The sequence below is a fragment of the Vicugna pacos genome, chromosome 2, assembly GCF_048564905.1.
Source record: "Vicugna pacos chromosome 2, VicPac4, whole genome shotgun sequence".
In the NCBI taxonomy this organism is placed as follows: domain Eukaryota; kingdom Metazoa; phylum Chordata; class Mammalia; order Artiodactyla; family Camelidae; genus Vicugna; species Vicugna pacos.
In genome coordinates this window covers 72592731-72619944 of record NC_132988.1, presented here as the reverse complement: position 1 = coordinate 72619944, position 27214 = coordinate 72592731, and the positions used below count along the sequence as shown (strand labels likewise).

General features: G+C 42.7%; 2 protein-coding genes across 3 annotated transcripts in view; both read right to left on the bottom strand.

Moving 5' to 3' along the window:
- Positions 1-590: 590 nt before the first annotated feature.
- On the bottom strand, positions 591-4376 carry STBD1 (starch binding domain 1). The gene is made up of 2 exons (XM_006198236.4): positions 3891-4376; positions 591-1999 (listed from the first exon to the last, which is right to left on the bottom strand). The coding sequence occupies exons 1-2, from the start codon at positions 4096-4098 to the stop codon at positions 1137-1139; spliced, it is 1071 nt and encodes a 356-aa protein (XP_006198298.1). The 5' UTR covers positions 4099-4376; the 3' UTR covers positions 591-1136.
- Positions 4377-17019: 12643 nt separating this feature from the next.
- FAM47E (family with sequence similarity 47 member E) overlaps positions 17020-27214 on the bottom strand; it is a 28817-nt gene continuing 18622 nt past the window's right edge. Inside the window, exons 6-8 of one of the 2 annotated variants that reach the window (XM_072941748.1) lie at positions 24960-25115; positions 21716-21804; positions 17020-17412 (exon numbers count right to left, since the gene is read on the bottom strand). In XM_072941748.1, coding sequence (XP_072797849.1) covers positions 17352-17412; positions 21716-21804; positions 24960-25115 — 306 coding nt within the window. In that variant the 3' untranslated portion in view covers positions 17020-17351. The remainder of the gene's footprint in view (positions 17413-21715; positions 21805-24959; positions 25116-27214) is intronic. The other variant, XM_072941750.1, reaches the window with a different exon arrangement.

Here is a 27214-nt window from a genome sequence, read left to right as displayed (position 1 = left end):
TGCCTCTTGATGTTTGCTTTTTTTCTGTGTCTTTAGTGGAGAAAATTTTATTTTACATCTAACTGTTATGGTACTAAGATTTATACAAATAATTCAGACATTTAATAAAGATATTAAAACTCAGGTTTTATTATTTTTTCAGTTATAATGGCAAAGTTTAAATGTTTATTTCTTCCCAGAGCAAAGATGTACTTCTGTATCACTGTTCTGTTACAATTTTGTTACTCAAGACAGCTTCTGGCATGAAAGGAGAAGGAGGAGGGTGAAACAATCGCTATAGAACAGCCGTGTGTCAGCCCAGATCTAGTGTGAGAGAGGGGCGGTGGGAGAGGTGGTCCGACAAGGCCCCACGAGTACATGACGGCGCATCCCACCCTGCAGTCAGGCTGGCCTGTACCTCCCAGCCCTCGAAGAGGTGTCATTCAGGCCGCCTTGCTTAGCCTACACCTTAACCCCTGTCCTTTTCTCTTTCCTCTTGGGCTGCTCCCACTGGCACATTCTGATTAGGGACCTTGTCTCTACACCAGCCTTTAATCATTAAGACAAGAATATACTTGCTACCTTCAAACCATCTGTGGCAGGTAAAATCAAGCAAAAACATTGGGAAGTCTTAATACATTACCTCATATCCTTACTAATTACATCTAGTGACCAGATATTTTCTAATCACGATTCCATATGGTGTTAACTACTTTTAAATATAAAATGTGTATGCAGCAGAGAGTGTTTCTCCAGCTATATCAATAGGAAATCAGCTCTTTTTGAATGAGGCTTGTTTCACTTCCCTAGTTTAAGGATCTCCCAAAAGCTCAAGCCTAAATCCTGTGCAGCTGGTTAGTTTCTGTGATTCCTGACCAGTGCACATCTGAAGCTTAGCCAGCCACTCCCCAAGACAACCAAGCCCTAAAGAAATGATGGATCAGCATCAACCCATCCATCGATGCCACAGGGAAAAAAAGTCCAGGCTCACTGGAAGCATTATCTACACATGAGACAAAAGCCACTAGCAAATTTGAAACAACTCTGATGGCTAGGTTTGGAGCTACATTTCCTTTATTTTAAATTATTCAGGGTGCTCCACAACCTTAGCCTCTTCCACTTTCTGCAATAGCCTCTTCAGTACTTCGCAGACTGCATCAGTGAATCCCCCACCACTTGTGAAGCACTTTATCCTCATGGCCAGTCTCTAAGAATCTATTGCTGCATTCTTCCCAACGACTAACTTCCCCATTCTCTACCACCACGAACTTCCATTCTACCACTGTGTCTGCCGGCAGGGACACAGAACGAGACCAGAGCCCATCCTTGCTACCCTGGAGTGGGATGTAAGCCTTCCACCTCCCAAGACTCTCATGGTCTCCAGTTATTGCAATGAACTGCACACCAGCACTTGTGATATAATGGACCTGGAACCTGATGCTAACCTGCCGAGACTCTGCAGACACTGCTACTGCCCTTTTTGGTTTCACACCCACTTCCTGACCTCTTGCTTCCATAAGAGTACTTCTGCCATAGTCCTTTCCCTGGTTAGAGCTTAACACTGGAGCCTCAGGACTGCCTCCCAGACCAACATCTCCCCAAGATGAGTGCCGGGACATCATCTCACAGTCCTCATGGTCAGCCCGGGCCTGACTGTCCAGCTGTGCAAGGCTCATGTCTTCTTTTGCTCTGTCCAGGAACAGGTTGCTAGAAGGCAGCTTCTCTGCCGAACGTGGAGTTGCTTTAGCAGGTGTCTTTTGGCCTTCTTGGAATCCCTGTTCTCCTGTGGGAGATCCAAGGCTTTTATGTCTTGATACATTAGAGTGACTTTGAGCATTACCAGTCCCTGAGGTAGCTAGAGATTCTGAGTCTGGAAACTGTCCAGAAGGAACATGCGCTCTTGACTTGTCCCAGTTACCACCTTCTCCAGAAGGACTCTGCAGTCTCCATGCTGCTTCTTGCAGGTCACCAGGGCCTTTGGTCTCAGAAACCAAACGTCCATTGCTTTCTTGAAGATGCTCTAAAAATAATAATAATAATAATGAAAAATGTAATAATGTTAGGCAGTTCATGTGAGAAAGAAGCAAGTTAGGCTGAGAAAATATGTTTAGTTATTAAAGACTTTGCTACTAACTTATCTGCAGTTCACAGACTCTGTCTCTGTTAAAATCAAGTACTTAACTACCTAGTATGGCCACAACACTGTGCTCTAAGAGTACACATGCATATCCCATAATAAAATGCACGTCCAAGAGTGTCAGTATACCAGCACAAGAGTGTAAATGAGGTGGCAAGCTGGAGAGCGGAAGTGTAACCCTGTCACGGTCCTGGATCTCCGCACTCCAGGCCACACTGGCGTGCAACCAAGTCAAGTTGTTTGGCTCCTATCATCAAAAAATGTTGTCCAGCCTGTGTGGCAAAGAGCTGATGGTTACTCTGTAAACCAGAAGAGTACACTCGTACCCCCAGGAACTACATGCAGGTCAGGGACTGGCTCTCACAGGTGCGGGCAGATTAGCTGCAGCTGTCACTGTGGGAGAATTCAAAGGACAGCAGTGCGTCCCTAGGCCAGAAATGGCGGTGAGGGTCAGGGAGAGGGCTGGATTCTCCCTGCCAATCCCATGTGCATCAGAAACTTCTTCAGCTTTTTATATCCCCTCCCATTGTATACTTTAAAAATACATATTCTTAAGAGTACACAATCCAAGCTCCCTAAAGACTTAGTTTCCTTTTTGGCCACCTCCTTGATGATCCAAATAGCTCTCTGCAAGATGGAAATCTCCACAACCATACAATCAGTACAGATGGGGGTTTGGGGTGGGAACAGGGACGTTTTGTTTAATTTTGTCTCTTTCTAATGGTGGAATTGAAAGTAAGACATAAATATTACTGAGTTCCCCATCTTTCAACCTACAACATGAGGCTGGCTTTCACAAAAAAGAAGATAAATGGGATCTGTGCTCATCCAAAACCAGCCGCAGGAAAGGCACACATTGAACACCACTCCACTAAAAGTTTTCAGGTGTCATTTTCACCACTGGGCTGGCGTTCAGGCATGGGCAGCTCGCCCAGGGAGGGCACTGGAAAGTAAGGTTTTCTGTCAGTGCGCTTTGCCCAGCATGCAGGGTCTAAAATATAGAGATGAAAACCTAGATATCAATTCTACTCATCGGAGTCGGGTCCTCTATTAAGCACCTCTATTAAGTGTGTCTCTTCCCTGGGGTTTCAGACAACCCTGCACCGTCCGGGGTGAGCATGGGGGAGGCCCGACGGCTCTGATACGGGCGGCCAGCGCGCAGCCCCAGGGCCTCAGCCGAGGCCTTCATGGCCAGAGTCCAACCTGAACTTTGCCTCCCTGACAGAAGCGTCCAGATAGTGGGAGGTGCTCACTGCTCCAGTGTTCCCGAACGTGGCTCTTCCATGGGGTGAGGGATGGGAAGACATGAGGCTGTGGGACTGGGACTGAGACAGAGTCCCTGTCCGGCCAGAAATTGGAGAGGGCCGTAGGTCCCCTAGCTCTAAGCACTCCTTTCCAAAGGTCCTGAAGGGGTGCTGCCGCTGCAGCTGCCCGCACTGCACCAAGCGCCGCCAAGCGGAGGAGCCCATCCCCTCTGGAGGGGCCGGTGCAGGTCCTCAGGGGCGGGCGCCGAGGGCAGCGACTCAGCGGGGCGCGGCCCTTGGACGAAGCGCCAGGGCATCTCCAGGGCCTCAGTGGAGGGCGAGAACCCCGCCCGGCGCGTGCGCACCAGCCAGGGGAAATGCGGGCCGCGGAGAGGGTCCTGTCTCCGGTAGAGGAAGCTAGTCCTTGGGAATGGGCCGCTAGGAAAGCTCCAGGTGTGCCTTTTCCTCCCTCAGCGAACTTCACAGCCCCCCTGGCAGATCTGCCCTCGAGACACGGGGAGAAAGAATACCTGGTTTGGTGACCAGCTCCCGCCTAGAAGGTCCAGGGCTCAGACCGCTGCCGCCACCCTGATCGCCTCCCGGAGCCGCAGCCTCCCCTGGAGAGGCGTCCTGTCCCCGCTCCGCGTCCCCCTCCTTTCCCGTGTCCCGCAGCAGCCAAACGAAAAGCGCTCCGGCCAGACCCCCTCCAACCAGCAGGGCGGACCAGACGGCGCCCATGGCTGAGAGGCCGCAGCTGCAGGAGACGACGGCGACCGAGACGGGGGCTCAGGTCACGCAGGCGGAGCCACACCTACCCAGCCCGCTCCAGCCTTTTACGGTCCCGGGCGGCGGGGGCTCCCGCTCGGAGCCCAGCCCTCCGCGACTAGGACTCAACTTTCCCAGCCCCGCCCCGCTTCCCGCCCCGAGGCTGCAGCCTCAGGCTCCAGCCGGGCGGACGCGCGAGCGCCCTCCTTCTCCAATATTTTCCTTCCCGATTCTGCCAGTCGCCGGCGGCCTGGAGTATCGGGCGCCCTGTTTCAGGTGCGTCCCGCGAGCGGAAAGAACCCAAGGGCGCAACGGCTCCGCCGCGCAAACCCGCACCTGCCCCGCTGCCTTCCCCCTTCCCGCTCCAGCTGCCCGTTCGGCAGTCCCTGCCTGGGACTGCGCCGGGCACCTCGGCGCCTCCTCCTCTTCACAGACACTTAGCTGTGGCGCGGTCGGATAGAGACCGAAGCTTCCAGAAACTTAGCGCAGAAGGGGCCGATGTGTGTCGACCACATGGGGCTGCGGCTGGATCTGAGCTGCAGAGGCAGCCGGGGTGGATGGGGTGGGGTAGACCAGGAGCACAGCGGGCGCGGTGGAGTCTGCGTTTGGCCGCCGGTTAGCTGGCTTAGCCTCTGCAAGCTTCCGCCTCCTGCTGTAAAAGGAAAGAATCAGACTAGGATCCTTCCATCTCTAAATGCCAGTCACCTCAGCCACATCCAGTCGACCTCTTTTGGGATGCGTGGTTGTCACAAAATGCGCGCCCTCCTGATTGGACTGGATGTTACACAGAGCCAACTACTACGGATGGGTTTATCAATAAAAACTGCAACCATCTTTGCTAAGCGCTGTCAGTGTGCCAGGTGTTTAATGGTTGCGTTTAATTTGATCCCCACAAAACAACAACCCTGGAAACTAAGAATTATACACATTTCTTTCTTAATTCACTCCTCTGCTAATCTGAAGGCTTCACACTCCAACGTCAAGCTAATGGTTCCCATATTTGTATCAGCAGAGTGAGACTTTTCCTTGACCTACACACTCCTACATCCAACTGCTAAGGCCACAGCTGGCAAATATCCGCCTTGGAATAACAGCTAAAATAGCTCTTCTGGTAAGACAGATCGTTCAAATGTGCCTCATGCTTGACGGTACAGCAGCCCCTAAGGGGTGCAAGACCGGCCAGTAGACTTACTGGTGCCGGCGTCCCTACCATCAAGAGGCGGGGAGAGGGAAGATGGGAGAGGAGACCGCGCCAACTCAGCACCTCCTCCTGGACACTAATAGATGTCTCAAATCCAATTCACTCAACTCTGATGTCCCCAGACGGGCTACTTGCTCTGACTTCTTCATCTCGGGAAGTGGCAACCACGTCCTTTCCCGTTCCTAAAAAAGTTGGAGTCGTTCTTGACTCTTCTTTTTACCCCCTCTCACAGTAGTCAGTAGCAAATTCAAAATACATTCAGAATTCTACTTCTCTCCACAGCGAGTGTCACCCTGGGCCTGCCACCATCATTTCTTACCTGGATTACTGCCGTCACCTTGCACAGCTCTCCCTGCTTCCACCTTTGAGCCCTTACATAGTTTCAAATAGCAATCTAAATAATCCTGTTGAAACACTCCCATTTTCTGGGCCTCTGCTCAAGACCCTCTAATTGCTCTACAACTCCTGGCAAAAACCTTTCAAGACTACAGGATCTGCCCCCAGGGTTGTCTCTGAGCTCATCTCTATCTCTCCCTTCTTCAGCCACCCTGGCTTCCTGCATAGAGTCATTCTTGCTGTCAATATCCATCCGTATAACTAACCTGTCTGCTTCAGATCTTTATACAATGTCATCTGTCCTGTAAACCCTTCCCTGATAATCCCCATTTTAATTACAACCCCTACTCCCTATGCTTTATTTTCTTCTTAGAATTTAGGGCATCAATTCTAATACATTCTACTAATCTAATTCCACCACAGGTTTGTTCTACTTAATTTCTCTTTCCTCTCTTTGGAATGTAAACTACATGAAAGCAGAGTTTATTGTCCTTTGTTCTCTGTTGAATTTCTGGCACCTAGAACATTCCCAGAGTGGTCCCTCAAAAAGTACTGGTTGAATAAGTGAATTAAAAGCTTCATATATTCCCAGTCTGCAGCATTATTATCATCTTCTTTGTATAGGTTCTACCTGCTTTTTTTTTAAGCACAATGTAGATGTTGCTTTTTTGTCAAGTAGATTTCATGTCTTACACTAATTAGGGAGTCAATGATGGCCTTTTTAAAAGACCCGTAGTTACACATAGATCTCAATTCAAGCAGCCTTAAGATAACAAAACAAATCTTGAGATGAATATGAAAACAATGAAAAGTAATAGCAAAACTATATCTTTAAGAAAATGAATGTCAGTATACAAAATAGCATTTCCTTTATGGACTCTGTCTTACTAATTGGTTCCTATAAGACTACTGTAGATCTAATATTTTAACAGTCAAAATTTCGTAGAAAAATTTAGAATTATTCCATTTCCTTTTGTCAAAGTAAAACTTGATGTCATACATAGGCTGTCCTTAAATTTTATAAACTCTCAAGCCAATAGAGTGATTTTATATGAAAATCCTTGAACATTTTATTTCCTCACTGATAACTTCAGCTACTGCTTCATCCATCAAAATTTTTATCAATGTGCTAATGAATGAAATTCCAGAAGATGTATAAAGTCCTAGGATGCAAGCTCCACTACTCATTTCTGATACCTAGAAGGCTCTTAATGAAGGTTTATTATTGTTATCAATTGCTATTTCATTTATTAAAAATATAATTTAAAAAGACAATTCTTCCCAACTCTTCAGAATTCTTTTTGCATTGTATCAGATGTATCATGCAATATTTTCAAGGAACCTTATTTATTTGGCTTTTCTAAACTTAAATGTTGACTCTGATTACTATGTTGCTGCTTTCAAAGGAAACTCCACTCACTGCCATATTTGTTAAAAGTCTACAGTCACACATTCTAAAAATATACTTATATCATCAACAATACTGTGTTTATCACTATACAGTTGCAAAATAATATTTTTGCCTCCGTTTGGAAGACCTTTGAGCCTAGGAAGGTGGGAACAACAACAACAAAAAAGCAGATTCAGTAGGGATGAGGGAGGAAGATGGTAAGTCGGCTGAGATGGGTTCAATTTGAGATACTAGCAGGAAGTTGGGACTGGGGGTCTATACTTTAAGAAGAGTATCAGGGCTGGAGATACTGGAAATCTCTCACAGGGAGGTTGCAGTTAAATCGTGGTAGAAATTAATATTCTGAGAGGAAATCAAGAATGAGCCTAACTTCAGCCCCTGGTATAATTTCAATAAAGATTGAAAGGCTGCCTCCATATTGCTGCTTATTCACAATTATGTCTTGGTGTTATATTTTAGGGGCCATAATGTAATGGCCATTTTCTAATTGATTATTATTCTATTAAATAGAGTATAAATAGGTAGATAAAGCTATGGATGGATATTTTAAAAATCTAAGCCCACAGGGGTCCCCAGGAAAAATAAGATGAATCTAGGTGATAAAGTATAACCTCTTCTTTTGTGCTTCGTCTGATTTCACTAGGCTTTGCACCCACATGTCAGATCAGCGTTCCCAGCACAGAAGCGCTGCACAGGACACCTCAGCTCTGACACCCCGTGCAGAAGCATTGAGCAGAACATCTCAAGATGGTGGTGGCACAGGCCATGCGCAGAGACACTGGGCGGGCCCTGCGCTGTGAGGCGGCAGCAGTCCAGCTGCGCCTGCGCCGCACGAGAACTCCACCCCCTCCCCGCTGACTGACGAGATCCCTATAAAGCAGCCCCTCCTTGGATGGTCACGAATGAGAGCTTGTGCTCTAGAGCGGGAGCTTATAGGGCTCTGTCTTCTGGTGGAAGAAGAACGCTTTCCTTTGCTGCTGAACTGGGCTATTGGCTGGAGCGCACTGGGCAGGAGGACCCTCCTTGGGAGCCGACACTGCAGAGTGAGTAACATATATATTTATATAAATATTTTCCCCTTTACCTTACGCAAGAAGATTGCTCACTCCTGGTGCTTTGTTTGCAGGGCTGGGGTGGGAGAGGATTAGAGAGAGAGGGAACGAAGAGTTGGGAAAAGAGAGACTCGGGAGACTTGTTTCCAAAGAAAGCCATGCGAGCGGGTGGTGGGGCGGCGGAACGGGGGTGTCGCCCAGCAGAGTTGGTGGGTAGAGGGCTGAGAAGAAAATGGCTGGATTCGGCCCGTATGCGGTCAGGGTGGCTCTGCGGCGTTTGTGGGGGTGGGCGCTCGATTTCAGAAGGCTAAGATGTGGACATGGTGAAGGCCAACGTTGAGTGAGCCCTCCCCTGAGAAATCTGGAGGCAAAAGGTAGGAGAGAAATTAAGTGTCCCTTGAGAAGAGAACAAGCCCAGGGGAAGCTCTTTCAGACCAAGAGTCGATGTGAGGAGACAGGAGGCCCCTCGTGGGGATTCCACCGGGAGGAGAAAGTGGAGGCCGTGAGGCTGAACACCAGCGGGAGGGGCGGCCTGGGATGAAAGGAGGGGAGGGGACAGGCATGAAGAAAAATGAGGATGTCGTTAAGAAACACTTTGAGGTATAAATGGGGAGGAGTCAGGTTATCTACCGGCTAAGTGAGAGAGAGGAAATCCGGTTGAGGTTTTGAGGACAGCAGAGCATGTAGGAAGGAAATGGCCTCGGGGAGAAGAGGTTGCCCTTGGGAGTCCTGTTGGTTCTTCCATTACAGGCCTGTTGCGTTCCTCCCTTCGTGTCATTCACAGTGTCTTTGCCCCCTATTCAGATGCCACTATGATCTTGGCACCTCCCTCGGCTCTGGCTGTGACCCTCTCTGCAACCACTCCTGGTTTAACCCTCCTCAAGTACAGCCCTGAGCAGGGCATCTCCCTCGGCCCGATTAAATTCAACCCCATTTTAGCCTTCAGGGTCTTCAGGACATAGCCCAGCAACCTCTCCAGGCCTTTTTCTTCCACTTATCAGCACTCCAGCCAAACTGGGACTCCCGCGCTAGAGCCTTCACTTACTGGTCTAGACATTTTCCAAAAGGCACTTCCTTCCATGAGACTTTTCCCCAGCCCCCAATCCCACCCCCCAACCCCCAAATTGATATGTCATTCTTCTCTTTGAACTCCGATTACATTTTGTAACTCTCTTAGAGCAAACTGTGAGGTTTTCTCTTATGGTATAATTATTTTTGTAGTGTATCCTTGCCCATATTAGATCATAAATCCCTTAAGGGCCAGAGTTTGTTTATTCTTTGTATTCCCCAGAATGCAAAGTCTGTTATGCAATAGGCCTTTTTATTGTCTTTGTTCATTGAATGCCTAATATACACAGGCCCTAAGCTAAGTGGTGTATAAGGATTATCTCATAAATTCCTGAGAGAACTGATTTGCCCAAGGTCATACAGCTGGTGAGTGACCAAACTGGGATTTGAACCCAGTGTTCTGACCTCCCAGGACTCATGGTTGAAACTCTAGCTACACTGAATCCTAATGGCTATTAATCCAAATTTCAAAGCATGTATTTTAGAAGTGAGTGTGCAAATTGAGGTATGTGACACCAGAGAACCTCTGTGGTAGTATTCCAGCATTTACGGTGAATTACCGCCTTGCTCTTGGTTTGTAATTCCTCTCCACAAGCCCACACCTCATTAGGGAGATGTACTCACCAGCACCTGTCCGTTGCTGTCAAGCCTCTGGCTCCTGCTGCTCCACATAACATTAACCACAAGTCAAACCTTTCTGCAAAGCAGTCACATTGGAACTGCCCAGCTTCAGATTTCACAGAGACATTTTCTAATTGCAACTGTTTGCAAACCTCTGACTCATCTTAGTTCCAGAATAGACTCAAGGCTGAGATCTCTTACACTGAATGATGAAACCTTTACACCAAAGGAAAATCTGTGTTAGGAGAAAGAGCTAACTGTACAGAGAAAAATAAAGTTAGATTACTACTTTGTACCATGTAAATTGATGGACTCCAGATGTAATGAAGTCCTAAATGTAAACGGTAAAAGTACAGAGCTAATAGAGCAAAATCCAGGAGACTATCATTGTGATATTGCATAACACAGGAGGCCAAAACACTTCTTGACCTCGTCAAAACAAAGCTATCTGGTGAATGAGGTTGCTGTAGACAAAGTTAGCAGATAGATCCATAGGGGGAGCAGATTTTTGTGTTGTTAAAACCGACAAGGCATTAATATGTAGATATAAGATGAACTCATACAAATTGATCAAAAAAAAAAAAGACATGAAGTCCAATATAAAATGAAGATGAGATGCTTTTCCCAGGTGCCTAGAACAATGCCTGGAACATAATAGGCACTCAGGATTGTTTTTTCTTTAATATATGAATGGCTAGTAAAAAGGAGCAGAAATGTTCAAATTCACTGGTAGTCAGATAAATGCAAATTAAAACAGTGATACTACACCATTTTACATCCACCAGAAAGGCAAATATGAGAAAGATCTGATGCTGCTGATGGGAGAGTAAGCAGGTACAATCTGGAGAACAATCTGAAAGAATTTTGTGAAATTAAGTTATGCATATATCCCAGGACCCAGCAGTCCCACTCCTGAACATGTATGGCCCAGAGAAAATTTTGCACAAGACTGTAAGCGGACACGTGGTGTTATTTGGGGCAACAGTACATTCAAGGCCACCAAGCTGCCCATCATGAAATAGTATGTAAAATGTGATGGATGCCTATGAAATACTGTGAGGTAGATAGAGCAATGAATTGGATCTACACACAGTAATGTAATTAAATCTTAAATACATGTTGGTAATTAAAAGGTAAGAAACAAGATTTCTAGTACAATAACATTTATATACATTAAAAATACATATGCATTCATAATAACACTACTTAGGTTTCAAGGGTACATGATTAAGACCAGTTCTTAAACAAATTAAAGAGAATGTCTTTGTTGGGCACAAGGGTAGGAATGGGCTTTGGAATAAGGGGGAAACGAGTGAATGAGTAAATAACCAGAGGAGGGCCTTCCACAGACCAGTGAGGGTAATAGCTCTGAACCAGGACTTCTCAGACCGAGGTGTGCAGAGGAAGCGTTGCCAGCATTCCTAAGGGGAGATTCCTACTCAGCAGGTCTGGGGTGGGGCCTGGGATTCTGCTTTTTCTAAGAAGCTGCCAGTTAATACTGATGCTGCTGGTATGTAGACCTCACTTTAAGCGGCAAGGAGACTAAGGAGTAAGGTTAGCTCAGATCTGGAAGCTTTAAAGAGAACAGGAGGAAGGAAGGAGGTGATCAGGAAGGGAAAAAAGGGAAATCGTTTTTAAGAGTGGTGTTGAGGGCATCCAGAGCCGGGCAGCAGGTCTGCAGCACACAGAGGGAAAGAGGCAGGAGGCACTGTCTTCTTCTCCTGGTCAGTCATCCCAGGCCATGCCGCACACACCAGTGATGTTTCCCTCACTAGAGTGCAAGCTCACGAGGGCAGAGGGTGTACAGGTTCCTCCTAGTGTCCTGCATAGTCAGGTACTGAATGAATGTGCATGTACTGAATGAATGAATGAATATCAGGAATGGTGAAGCACCAAGAGTGTATTTACCATAAGTGGTAAATGTCCAGAACATAATTTGTTTAAGAATTGGTAGTTATCTTCTTGGGGGAGAGTGAGGTAGATTATAAAAGGACATACCTAAGCAAAACCAGGGTGAGGGCAAAGTTTGAGGTGACCTTTATTCCCCGTTTCTTGTCTTTTTCCTCTTTTCAGTATTATTCTTTTTTGTTGTGGAAGCATAGTTCATTTTAAATGTTGTGTTAGTTTCTGGTGTACAGCATAATGGTCTGTTATACATATAGATTCCTTTTCATATTCTTTTCCATTATAGATCATTACAAGATATTGAATATAGTTCCCTGTGCTGTACAGTAGGACTTTGTTGTTTATCTGTTTTATATATAGTAGTGTGTATCTGCAAATCTCGGAATCCCAATTTACCCCTCCCTCCATTTTCCCTTTGGTAACCCTAAGTTTCTTTTCTATGTCTGAGTCTATTTCTATTTTGTAAATAAAAACTCATTTGTGTCATTTTTTTAGATTCCACATATAAGTGATATCATATGACATTTGTCTTTTTCTCTCTGACTTACTTTACTTAGTATGGTAATCTCAGTATTATTCTTTAATTGCTCCCTGATCACACCTACCACCCGACCATGGCATTATAAGTATTGTTACCCGTTAAAATGTGTCAGAAAAAAAGCTGATGTCTCACCAATACCTTAGGGTTAATTTACTTGATATTTTAAAATCTAGAGGGGAAACGAACTAAAAGGATGGATTTCAAATGGAAGCATTTCGTACACTGGGCACCTGCGTGGGAATGGCTTTGAGGAAGCAGGGCTCCTCCAGCCCTCCACACCAGAGTGTGCAGAACCCCCTGTTGTGCTCATAGACAGTGGGTCTTATACGTGCACCATTGCTCGTGCCCTGGAGCAAAGTGGGCTATGTCACAAAGAAGTACAACAGACCAGAATCACTTCTTAAATGGGCAAGGTCACCTGTAATAAAAAAAATACAAATTAAGATACCAGTTTTTGTCTATCAAGTTGGCAAATTTTTTTAAGAGAAAACTAATATTGGCAAAAATGCTAAGAAAAAGTACACATATTCAACTTGTGAACGTGGGAAAAGATACAAACTTTTTGGATGGCAATTTGGCTATCCAAAACCTTAAAAAAATAAATAAATAAACAACTTCGTGTGTGTGTGTGTGTGTTTACATACGTACATATATAAATACTTTTTGACAAGAATTTCAAAGTCTGGGAATTTTGAGTGAGTAGAGGTCAGGGATGCTGCTAAACATTCTATAATGTGCAGACAGCCCCTCACAACAAAGAATAATTCTGTCCAAAATATCAATACTGCTGAGGTTGAAAAACTGCCCTATAGCGTGTGATCCAAGAAAAGACAAGGAGGAAGCCCAACGCCTTTTATAACCTAGTCTTGGAAATCACACATCACCTCTTCTGCCACATTCTATTCATTAGAAGGAAGCAACTAAGTGCAGACGACCTTCCAGAAGAGGAGAGCTAAACTCCTCCAAATTTCCTTTGAAGGAAAGGGTATCAAATTATTTGTGGACATAGTTAAAGACCAGCACAGTCTGTCCTCCAGACACAAATTATTTACATTGCTCTTATGTGCAAAGTACTGTCTTTTGAAAAGAGGTTATATCAGGTAAGTTGTGCACCTCTTCTTAAACAAACACAAACCTCCCAAATCAGGGAGTCCTTGGGATTGTCTAAAGGAATCTCATGTCTTGCAGCTGTTGAACTGAGAGAGAAAAAGAAAAAAAGCGACCCTTTAATTTGCTGGATTAGAACATCATTTTAATTCACAGCTTTGCAAGATCTCTTACGTGAAGATAGTGTATCGACTGGGAAAGAGTGAGGCCCGGAATGCTGACGTGTACTTATGGGAGGATTCAGATGGCAGCAAGTTGCCTAAATCCCAACCTTCTGGAAATAAACTACTCACACCTCCTGTTGCAGGGAGTGCAGTTGACTGATGGACTCAGCTGCGTCCCCTCTGGATCTTTTACCCTCTCACTGAGGCCACACTCCTTAGGCTCTTCCCCGCCAGTGACTGAGGATGCAGAAGTACCAAGGCAGGTCTGTTTTAGCAAAGTGTGAGACGCCTCCTCTTGGCTGCTTTGACTTGAGGTCTCCCTGTTGGCCTGACCAGACCTTTATTCGAATTGTGCTTCAGTTCAAGATTCTTCCTACCCAAATCTTCCTTCGTTCTCCCCTTCCTTCCACAGGGATCACACATGTATTAGAAGCTAAGGGCTCTCCCTATTTACTGCTCCCACCCCAGTAAATTTCTTGAACATTTAACCCCATTTTGCCATCTGCTCTTTGGCAGACCCCAACGAATGCAGACCTCCTTGTTAGATAAGTTCTCCTTACTCCTCTGGGTGACGAGGATTCTCCCACCTTGCATGAAGATTCTGTAATGACCTTTGTGGAAATAACCTGGCAGGAGGCTGGGGTAGCCAACTCTTCATTCTTCACCCGCAACATCCCTCATTGCCTTGAATCCTAGCACCAGTCATATGCTAGAGACAGTCTGTCCCAGCTCACAAAAGCCAATTGTCAAATTTTCAGGAACTTAGTGAGCTGGTGGACATTATTAAAACTTAAATTGTAGTAAAACCAAAGATAATAAAACTCAAAAACTCAGCACTTCCCAGTTATTAACACCTTTTTGTTAGTATCTAAGCTCTTGAGGTTATTTACATCTACTGTATCTGAGTGTTGGAAATAATATATAATGATGTACTCCTTGCACTTCTCTTTGGATTGCGGAGACCAGATTTAGATATGCTGTTTCAGCTCATTTCTTCAGTAAACTGACAGATTGCCAACTCTGAGGGCAGCCTGAAGCAGGAGAAGGCCGTTTAGCTGGTGCATAAATCTCTGCCCTCTGATCCAGTGAATCCAGTGTGCTTGAAGCACCTGTGGCACAGAGAGCTGCTGAATGGAGCTTCGGCACGTCTAGAAAGGCGAATCAGAGGGCAAGCCCCCAGCTTTGCAGCCGAGCCATGAGCTCTGTGGCCTGTAACTGTTCTCCTCTAGGGAAACCAGACTCGGGTTGCTGCTTGTCACTAGTTCATACAGCAGCCTGATCATGAGACTTTGGGTGCCCATCGTCCACAGGAGTCATCTGATCCACTAAGCCATAAGGTCAGCAAACAGTGTGCGTGCACAGTGTGCCAGGCTCTCTTCTGCACACTTTACTGGTAACATTTCCTTCAATCTCCACCACAGTTCTGGGTGATCGTGCTGTTGTTGTTGTTGCTACTGTCCCTACTTTAGATGAGAAAACTGACACAGAGAGGGGATAGGCAATTTGCCCCGTAATCATATAGCTCATAAGTAGCAGAGCTTGGGTTAAACCCAGACCCTCTGGCTCCAAAGTCCACATGTTTAATTACCAAATTATATTGCTTCTTGTAATCAAGTGGAAGTTTTCTATTTAGGGCTGTGCTTGACCAGAAATTGAAGACAGAACAAACTGCATGGTGAGCCCACTCCTACCTCATGGCCATTCCTCCTCAGCCTACTCGGCCAGCCTGGGGATGTTCTCTAAGTCCAGGTGACGGAGCAGACAACCTCCACAGTGTGATGGCACCAGCCACAAGCGGATGGCCACAACACTGTGGCCCAACTCACGAGTGGCCCTGAGGAATAGCTGAAAAGGGGAATTTTCCAGTAGACAAAGTGAGCATGTCATCCTACTGACCACTTTGTCTGAAAGGAGAATTGGCCTGAGGTTAATGGTCAGCAGCTTATGGTTTAGCTTAGCAGCCAGAAACTTGGAAGGATCAAGAATGCAGGGCTGGTGTCAAGGAGGTTTGGGAGAAGAGGTGTATGGGGGTCACTCAGAATGGATCCAGGGTATAAGGCTATTTGGTTCTTTGTGAATACCCACCCAAAGGCTTCCACTGTAGGGGAAGTGCTCAGTAATCACATGGAAAGTCGGACCTGTCCTCTACATGCCAGCCCACTTCTTTCTCCAGGAGTGCTGGTGTTGCCCAGTGATCTCATGAACACAGTAGCCACAGAGGCAGAAAGGCAGGCTCTCCGTGTGCTCAGCTACTTGGATTTCCCCTTGCCCAGGCTGACCTGGCTACTGCTTCTGTTGAATATTCAGTTGTCCAGCAATTAAAACCAAACTTGAGTCCCTGATGCGAATTAGGCTTGAGTGTAACACAGCCAGGAACAATGTGGCAGTGTGGCCAGGGAAAGAAATGAATTCTCTCCAGACCACTGCTGACACCGTCTTGGCTCAGCATTTGAATGTCAGAATCCTGGGACTGAATACCAAACTCCTGCCCCAGCTTGCCTAGCAGAACTGGATGCCTCCTCCCCAGTGCTTGCGGGCTGAGCAGTTCTCCCTCTGGCTCCTGTGGGCTACCGTGTGGGCGTGCGTAATGAGTTGAAACAGCAAGGGAGTCTATGGGAAGAGTGGCCTTACTAGAATAGCACCTTATTCTGGTTTTGGATTTGTTTTCCTGCTTAACAAACTTCTGCCCACATCAATATTCATAGACTTGCTGAGTGCTTATTCACCACCACGGTATGCCACTCAGCACTGAAGCTAATTTCAGCAATGGGCTGACACCATAGGTTCACTGCTTCTGTCCTGTACCCCCTCACCCTAACGTTTCCAGCCTCGCAAGGGTGACTCGTTTCTGCCTACAGATTACTGAAATGGGATCATGACAGACCCAGAGGACGAAAGGTCATTCATCACCCAGAGATTCTGGATATGAAGACAGATACAGTAACTGATAAAACTTTGGGAGCCAATATCCTTTTAATAAATTCCTTTTTTTTGGTGGGGGAGGTAATTAGGTTTATTTATTTTAGTGGAAGTACTGGGGATTGAATCCAGGACCTCATGCATGCTAGGCATGCAGTCTACCACTGAGCTATATTCTCCCCTCCAATAAATTTCTTTTGATTAAATTACCCAGAGGGTATTTCAAAGAGAATGCATCTAGAAGGATGCATTCCAGTGAGTGAAGAGTGGTTGTCACTGACTCTACAGGAATTATTTGTATTTTCCATGTTCTTTTTTGTTCGTCTGTATTTTCTAATTTTCCTAACATGAGCATTAACATTTTTAATAAAATTTATTTCAAAAAATACATCACCTTGAGTTTCTATTAAACTTTATGACCCATGACCCTATAGGTATACATTTATTGTCAAGATTAACATGCCAAAAAAGGAGGAAAAGCCTCAATAAGCTTAATTTAAAATGGAAGAAAATTATATTCTAAAGAGTGAAGGACGTATTCACTCAAAACCGGGGAAAATGCAATAGAGTAATTCTTTATGGTTTTATTTATTTTTACAAATAGTTGATATACCTATGTAATATTGACAATGCTACAAACATGTTAGACTACCAAATACGAATATTGATCTCAGAGTTGATAAAACATATAAAATATTGATTAACTGAGCAGAAGACCATTCTGAAATGTTTGTAAGTATTAGTTTTAAATTTTATGGATGTTGCCAAGTCAGAGTTGTACATCTGTGGTGGGACAGTCATCATAAATTGTGTTTAATGTTTAATGAGAGAAATAGCCAAGTACATAGTAAGTGGAATTTGTGTAATCATCTTCCCAAGATTCTTCTATGCTTGAATTATTTTATGGGAGTCTTACTACATTCGCATCTACATTCCTTCCTGATTTACAGCTTCTCAAGGAACTAAAGAAAAAAGAGAGAGAGAGAGAAATTTCACTAGATTGGCAACAAAAGTTATACAGTCCTGCCGCAACCACTACCATACCCCAAATTCACAATCTCACACTTTGACATACTTCCTTATAGAACTCATAATCTTATGTCAATAGTTAGACCATGGTAGACGTTAGACTTTGGAAGGTAGTTAGACAGCATCAGAAATAGCCTAGATCTACGCTCATGTGTGGAATCTAAAAAAAAAAGAACATAAATACAAAACAGAAACAGACTTGTGGTTGCCAAGGGGGTGGGGGGTGGGAAGGGATAGACTGGGACCAAATTTGAAGATACTGACAGGCATATGTAGAATAGATAAACAAGATTATACTGTACAGCACGAGGAAATATATACAAGATCTTGTAGTAGCTCACAGTGAAAAAAAAATGACAGTGAATATACATATGTTTGTGTATAACTGAAAAATTGTGCTCTACACTGGAATTTGACACAACATTGTAAAATGACTATAACTCAATAAAAAAATGTTTTTTAAAAAAAAAAATACCTAGATCTAATTCACCCTTGTTCTGTGGCCAAGTCCAGCCCAGCTCAGCACAGCTTTGTGCCGCTCATCCCTGTTAGTAAAGGCCTAGGACCTCTTGTGTAATGGAGGGAATGAAGCTGTGGGTAATGCGTAGAGCAGTTAATCCAGCAGCAGATACTGGAATGTGTATGTAAGGACATATGCTTGTGTAACACGTATGAACATGTGTGTACACAGTACACAGAAATTAGGGGAGTAAAGATAATGAAAGTTCACCTATAAATTTAAGTAAGTAATGACTGTGTGTGTATGTGTGTGTGTGTGTATATATATATATATATATATATATATATATATATATATATATAGTATTTTCCATATATATATATAATTTACTATAATAGATTCCGTCCTCTCTTTTAGTTGAAATCTTATTGATAAAATAGAGGATTCAGGATGTAAGAATAAAGGGAGAAAATATTCCAAGGTTCTGAGAGACAGTGTTCTCAGAGCACTTAGCTGTAGCCAGAGGCATCAGCTCCCTTTAGTCAATGCAGCTAAAAGAGTATAGCCAGTGCATCAGGTATGCTTCCTTTTGCCCAAAATTGAACTAAATGTTCATCAACAGAATGGCTTAAACCAAAGAGGACAAATCAAAATTTTAAAAATGTGTATTGCCACTAAAAATATTAAGAAAAAACATTAAGTCATAATATCAAGAGCAAAGAAGGAATATATATATGTGTGTATATATATATATATATATATATATCTGGACAAGAAGAATATATGTGTGTATATATGCACATTTATATATGCACACATATCACATACTATGTTTAAGTATAATTTTATATATAAATATGTGACAAATACAATTATTTAATCAAAGTATATAAGCATATTTTATAATTATACTTACATAATAGATATAAATATACTTATGTGACATTTATATATACATAAGGCAGTTATTAAAAGTACGTAAATGTGTGTAAGTACATTAACTATCAGGCTTATTATTTTTTTAATTGAAGTATAGTCAGTTACAATGTGTCAATTTCTGATATACTGCATAATGTCCAGTCATGCATATATATATATATATATATATATATATATATCATTTTCATATTCTTTTTCATTAAGGGTTATTACAAGATACTGAATATAGTTCCCTGTGCTATACAGTATGACTTTGTTGTTTATCTGTTTTTATATATAGTGGTTAACAATTGCAAATCTCGAAGTCCCAAATTTATCCCTCCCCACCCCCTTCCCCTTTCCCCCAGTAACCATAAGATTGTTTATTGTGTCTGTGAGTCTGTTTCTGTTTTGTAGGTGAGTTCATCAGTGTCCTTTTTGTTTGTTTCCACATGAGTGATATCATATGGTATTTTTCTTTCTCTTTCTGGCTTATTTCACTTAGAATGACAATCTCCAGGTCCATCCATGTTGCTGCAAGTGGCGTTATTTTATTCTTTTTTATGGCTGAGTAGTATTCCATCATATAAATATACCATAACTTCTTTATCCAGTCATCTGTCGATGGACACTTAGGTTGTTTCCATGGCTTGACTATTGTATATAGTGCTGCTATGGACATTGGGGTACATATATCTTTTTGAATTAGAGTTCCCTCTGGATATATGCACAGGAGTGGGATTGCTGGATCATATGGTAAGTCTATTTTTAGTTTTTTGAGGAATCTCCACACTGTTTTCCATAATAGTTGCACCAAACTATGTGCCTACCAGCAATGTAGGAGAGTTCCCTTTTCTCCATACCTTCTCCAGCATTTATCATTTGTGGACTTTTGAATGATGGCCATTCTGACTGGTATGAGGTGATACCTCATTATAGTTTTGATTTGCATTTCTCTGATAGTGATATTGAGCTTTTTTTTTTTTTTTCATGTGCCTATTGGCCATTATGTGTTCGTTAGAGAATTGCTTGTTTAGGTCTTCTACCCATTTTTGGATTAGGTTGTTTTTTGTTGTTGTTGTTATTAACTTGTATGAGCTGCTTATACATTCTGGAGATCAAGCCTTTGTCAGTTTCATTTGCAAAAATTTTTTCCCATTCCATAGGTTGTCATTTTGTTTTACTTATGGTTTCCTTTGCTGTGCAGAAGCTTGTAAGTTTAATTATGTCCCATTTGTTTATTTTTGCTTTTATTTCTATTGCCTGGGTAGGCTGCCCTAGGAGAACATTGCTAAGATTTACGTCAGACAATGTTTTGCTTATGTTTTCATCTAGGAGGTTTATAGTGTCTTGTCTTATATTTAAGTCTTTAAGCCATTTTAAGTTTATTTTTGTGTATAGTGTGAAGAGAGTGTTCTAACTTCACAGATTTACATGCTGCTGTCCAGTTTTCCCAACATGACTTGCTGAAGAGACTGTCTTTTCTCCACTGTGTATTCTTGCCTCCTTTGTGGAAGATTAACTGACCATAGGTGTCGGGGTTAATTTCTGATCTCCCTATTCTGTTCCACTGATCCATATGTCTGTCTTTGTGTCGATACCATACTGTTATGATTATTGTAGCTCTGTAGTATTTTCTGACATCTGGGAGGTTTTTCCTCCAGCTTCGTTCTTATTCTTCAGGATTGCTTTGGCAATTCGGAGTCTTTTCTGATTCTATATACATTTTAGGATTATTTGTTCTAGTTCTGTGAAAAATGTCCTGGGTAATTTGATAGGGATCACATTAAACCTGTAGGTTGTCTATCAGGCTTATTATTGATGCTCAGAGCTAAAGGAGAGATTTCATCCTAGTTCTGTAATGGAGTCTTTTGGCCCCATGTCTACTTCACACTCTAGACTTCCCCTCACATCGCCTGATGTAACTTTGAAAGCAGTCTGGATCTGAGCTTGGTCAGTATATCTGAATGCCAGTAAGTATAAGCTATTGTTAGTTCTATCATTCTTGGAAAAAAAGAAATCCAGTATCCTATTTCCACGAACTTCTACCATCTTGGCTGCACGGCCTCCTAAAAGCTTCATGGAACATGTGAGGACACTGGACAAATGTTATAACTTATCAGCCATGACTCTGGCCCTGTGCCTAGCTGGCTTCCTACTGCAACAACAGGGCTGGTCTGGGTACAGAGCTCCAGGCTGCAGGCCCTCCTATGATCTGCTCTGCCAGCCTCCCAACCAACTCTTGTTACCTGTGGTCTCGGGGAGGTGGGAGGAGGGCCCTCCATGTGGGAGGCAGCTGGGGTCAGCTGTACAAACCAAGGGAGGGGAGACTAGAAAGAGGAAAAGACAAAGTGGGAAAAATACAGAAGACCCTGGAGGTCCTCCTGAGGTGAACTTTTGCCCTAGTCTGCGTCCTCCTATACCCCACATATGGCACAATGATAGTACTGTGACCCCCAAGTCCACTTTGTCCTGAGCCCAGCACAGCTCCTTGTCCTTAGATGTGGAAATGATGGTGACGTCATACTTCCTGGAGGATTCAGTGTTTTAGGAGCAGGCACACACCCTGCACATAGATCCCTTTCACTTTGGTCCCATTAAGGCCAAACCTTACTGGGTGATGGGTGAGGGAGGTGAGTCAGCAGGGAGAAAATAAACAGCAGAATGAAAAGAGCAGAAATGATAAATCCCATCCCTGGGCCCCTGTCTGGGGAAAGCAAGTCCTTCCTCCCAGGGCTGAGTCCTGGCATGCTCCTGTAAGAGAAGGATTTTGATTTTGTCATGGTGCTAACCCCTTCCCATGCTGACCCCTTCCCATCAACAGTTGTGAGCCCCTCAGCAGGCCTTTCCAAACTGACCCTTTACTCACAGTCGGCATCCTGTAGCCCCTGCTCAGAATGAAATCCTTAAAGGCACCTGTTGCATGAAGGTCTGCGAGTAACTCCTCCTGAAAAAGGGTCCACACTTTAAAAAACCAGTCAACTGTCAGAAGCTTGATTTCATACTTGTCCTAATTAAAAGCACTTAGCTCTTTATCAAGTACCTCATTTTAAAGCACTTCCCTCTCATTTGGGAATATGTGTGTAAGTAACATTCGAAAGTGATGACTATAAAGGCTTTCAAAAGATATCCAACATTCTCTCTTTTCCTGTCCTTTTTCTTACCTTTGTATTAAGGATAAGAAACACAATTTATCAATTAGACAATTATTGACTGAGGATGTCTGGAATCTAATATATTTGAGATTAACAATTGTGACACTGTGATTTATAATAAGAAACACATATTTAGTCTTTTCTCATTCCTGGCACAGAGCTCCTAAAACCCTTGGAATTTCCTAAGTGATAAGAGCCATGAAGGTGAGAGTCTTTCCATATTCATAACAAGCCCCTTTCAACCACACCGGAGTTTACTACAATGAGGTGATTTTTGGAAAGCCCCTAGATAGCCACAAGATGGGGGCTGGTTATCAGGGAAGCAACCATGTGGGTAGAGGGTTGGCACTTTCAGCTCTACCCCCAACCTCCAGGGAGGAGCTGGAGGTTGAATTAATCACCAACACCCAGTGATTTAATCCATCATGCCTATACAATGGAGCCTCCATACAAACCCAAAGGAGGGGGTTTGGAGGGCTTCCAGGTTGCTGAACATGCAGAAGTTCTGGGAGGGTGGTGTACTTAGAGAGGGCAAGGAAGCTCTGTGCCCCTTCCCACATACCTTGCCCTATGCATCTCTTCCATCTGGCTGTTCCTGATCGTACCCTTGTATAATAAGCCAGTAATCTAGTAAGTAAACTCTTCTCCTAAGTTCTGTGAGCTGTTCTAGCAGATGATCAAACCCAAGGAGGGAGCCTGTGATTTATAGCCAGTCAGCTAGAAGCTCAGGTGACAAGCTGGACTTGTCACTGGCCTCTGCAGTGGGGACAGTCCTGTGGGACTGAGCCCTTAACCTGTGGAAACTGGTGCTATCTCCAGGCAGGCAGTGTCAGAATTGAGTTAAATTGTAGAATTGAGAGCAGTAGAGGAAGGATCAGGAGTGTTTTCCTACTCAAGTATATTCTCAAATATATATATTCTCAAATTCTAGATCTCTAGATCATATATATATATATATATATAATATATATATATACACACACACACACACACAAATTTTATATATATACATTGTATGTATATAAAATTTTAGATCTTAACTCCAAAGGGCATGATGATCAAAAAAGACTCGGTATTTTTAGGGTATTCATGCATTCATTTGGTTTTTTACTTTCACTTATTTGAATTTAAAATTTAGATGTATAAGTTTACATGTATCACTGTAATTCAGTTCTTTAAGACCATTTCACCTTCCAAATGAACTCAGTCAAGAACAGTCAAAACTTATGTGTCCCAGCAAAACAGCCATGTCATCTTAGTAACTGCCTCTTACCAGCCCCTTACCAGCCCCTTACCAGCACGCCACTGTGACTGTGCCTTGTGAATTGGGGTGCACAGCCAAGGGGCACCACCTGAAGTACACAAGACAATCAATCTCAGGTATTACAAAAGTGTGATCATTAAAGAACAATTCCATTGTTTTAAATCCTAGCTGAGTCTAAACTGCCTGATAAATAATCTTTTACTGTAATAGTTTTATCAACCATAGTTCCAAAATTTAAATATTACGTCTTATTGATGAACTGACTATAACCATTTTGGCAAACATCTTTACTAGCTTTCACCATCAAGAGAAATATTTTTGTAAAATTCTTTAAGTATTAAAGAATTAGTTTTAAAAATGTATTTCTATACATCTTTTAAAAAACAACATAAAATAATAAAAATAAAAATTTAAATTCTTAAAAGAGAACTTCTGAGGAAGAGGAAGAGCTCATGCTTAGCATACATGAGGTCCTGTGTTCAATCCCCAGTACCTCCATTAAAATAAAAAAATTTTAAAATAAATACATAAATAAAACTTCTGGACACCTTAAAACAAAAGTTTTGCTAATATTTTTGTTTTTAAGTATTTAATTCATTGAGAATGATTATTTTTTAAAAGTGCAACTAGAATAGTTTCATGTTATTTATTAAACTCACATAGATAGGCAGCTACAAAAACCATACTCCAAGAAATTCTGCCTAATATGACTTAGTTATTTTGAAGCTTATATATAAGCATTTTGGGCTCATAAATTTGTGTCATGTCTCACATCGGAAAATAAGAATTTCATACCCAGTACTGGAAAAGATAAAAATGACCATCCTTCCTGTGTCAGCTTTCCAAGCTAAAGGAGGCAGTTGGTGTATGATTTCTGACTGAATGAGGAGTCAGATTTTTATAGCATCTTTTGAAAATGCTATAACTTTTATAAAATGCAGAAAAACACTTTTTTGAAGTGTTTTCACAATTTTATCTGGGAGAAGTTTTGGATCTGCTTATCCAGAGAACAGGTTCACAAATATTCTCAGCAGAGTCCTGTACAAGCATTGCGTCAACATTTCCTAATTTCCGGGACTACAGTGAGTATCTTCTTTCCATTAGATACTTGTAAACAAGAGATGGGCAGGCACAGAGCTTATCTGCAGTAAAATTAGAGCACATCCTTGTTTGTGTTTGTTGCTTTGTCATTTCAAACAGTGCTTACTTAACCTTTGTCCCTTCCCTCTCAGACAGATCCTGCAACTCTGCTGAACTGCATAAAAGTAGTTTCTTGATTACAGTTTTGAATTCTTTAACATCCATTGCTGATGAAAAACAAATAAACAAAAAACCCAAGTTTCACACTTAGTTACTCAAAGAGAAACCATGACGTTATATCCATTTCCTACTGAGGTGGTCCAGAACCCTTTAAACAACCAATTTATCCATGGAATCAAGAATGATAGTACAATGAGTAGTTGCCCCATCTTTAGAGATCCTGTGTCTACCATGAAGGCAGGAGATTTCAGGTCTTGCTTATTACACATTCCACATAAAATGACTTGGCTTTCTCATTACTGAATTCAGTATGCAAGCTACAAGACCTTCAGGAGCCACGGAGACTCTGACTTCAGTGTGAGGTGGCAGTTGCCCTGTGATCATCTTTGGCTCAGATGATCAAATCTCAGCATATGTACATACCTGTTCCTGTAGCTTCTTTTTGAAATTCCCATCTTGAGCTTGACGTAAGACCTTGGGGTCAACCAAAGGCTCATCGGCTCTTAGCTTTTTCCACAACTTGGTGTTAAGATACCATGCTCCATACCTCATCTTCACCCACTTCGGTTTATAAGGATTCTGTAGCAATAACATAATTCCCAATGTCATTAGTTTTTCTGTCATTTCAATAAATCTAAGATTTAGCTTATGAAAGTGGTATAATTTATTTTTAATTTATGGTTACTCCTTGCCAAAATATTTTATGAATTTTCAGTATGCTTGGATTTACGAAGGTAACATGAAAAGCTCGTGATTGAGAAAATAATGTGGTAGTGTAGCCTTTGGATGCAGACAAACCTGGGCTCAAATCCATCCTCCCCCACTTAGTAGCAATGAGTCCATGGACAAGTTACTTAAATTCTTCATTTGTAAAATGGAGATAATAATATCTACCCCATAGGCTTATTAAGGAGACTAAAGGAGAGAATTACGTAAAGCAGCTAGAAATCATGTAAGAAGCACATATTTCAGTGAAGGGTAATGAGCTTAAACAATACTCAGTCAACCAAAATGACAAGTTACTAGCCACACTATGAGCCCAGCTCTGTGCTCAGCCTTGTAGGTGGTACACTACTTTTGATCTGAATGCTATCTAACACCAGTCTCTTGCCTCTTTAATTGAAAGAAAGAGGGGGAAGAACAAGTGTCATTCCTTTCTTTGTCCCATTTCTCAGGAGTACATCTGTTGGTGCGTAGCCCGGCGCCATGGACGCAATACCCACTCATCATGAAAGGAGGTCTAATGCTTGGGAAGGACAAAGAAACATGAAACACAGTGATCCTGTTCCTCTTTCTCATCACTCACGTTTAAACTATGAGGTGGAATGTGTGGGACCTTCTAGAGTCAAGCCAGATACACCTGCCTGAAGTAGAGAGAATGGGACAGAGCAGAGGTGAGGGAAATCCCTTCTCAGAGCTGGATTCAGCCTTATGATCCCTCCATTCCAAGCATACTGACCTCCTTGCTGTTTCTAGAGCACACCCCCCATTGCACTGCTTCCTCAGTGCCTTTGCACTCACCGGCCCCTCTGCCATAACGCTCTTCCTCAAGATGCCCACATGGCTCACTCTCTTATCTGTTTCATGTCATCTTTTGAGTAGTATCTTCCCTGACCACCCAGTGCAAAACCTGTAACCGCCTCACAACACTGCTTGTCTTCTTTCTCTGCCTCGTTTTTCTTCTCAGCACCTATCATCATTTGATATGCTGTATATTTTTACGATTGTTTGCTCTCTTGCCTCTCACCCTCGAAAATGTAAGCTTCTGAGATTCTGCCCTGCTATGTCCCCCTGGCATCTAGAACAATACTTCGGACACAATAGGTGCTTAATAAAGATTTGCTGGATTAAAGTCAGGTTTCTTTTTTAATTTTTATTTATTTTTTATTGAAGTATAATTGATTTAAAATGTGTTAGTTTCTGGTGTACAGCATAGTGACTCAGCTATAGAAATTTGTATATTCTTTTCATTATAGGTTATTACAAGATATTGAATGTAGTTCCCTGTGCTATATATCTGGTAGGACTTTGTTGTTTATCTATTTTATATATAGTAGTTTGTATCTGCTAGTCCCAAACTCCTAATTTATCCCACCCCTTCCCCCTTTGGTAACCATAAGTTTGTTTTCTATGTCTGTGAGTCTGTTTCTGTTTTGTAAATAAGTTCATTTGTATCATTTTTAGATTTCCACATGTAAGTGATATCATATATTTGTCTTTCTCTGTCTGTAGAGTCAGGTTTCTTAACTTTGGCACTATTGACATTTGGAGCTGGATAATTCTTTGTTGAGGGTGGAGGGAGGGCTCTGTCCTATGCATTGTAGGATGTTTAGCAGCATTCCTCGTCTCTATCCACTAGATGCCAGTATCTCCCCCCAAATTGTGACAACCAAAAATGTCATCTCCAACATTAGGAGATATTAAAAAAAGACCCAAGTCAGACTTCTTGAGATGAAAATTATAATGTGTGAGATGAAAAATACACTGGCTGGAATTAGCAGCTGCTTAAATACTGCAGGAAAAAAAATTAGAGAATTTAAAGACATAGCAATAGAAACAGAGAAAAGAGAATCAAAAAACTGAACAGAGCAGCAATGAGCTGAGACAACTTCATACAGCCTAATCACATGTAATTAGAGTCCTGGGAGGGGTCTGAGAGACAAAAAAATTTTGAAGAA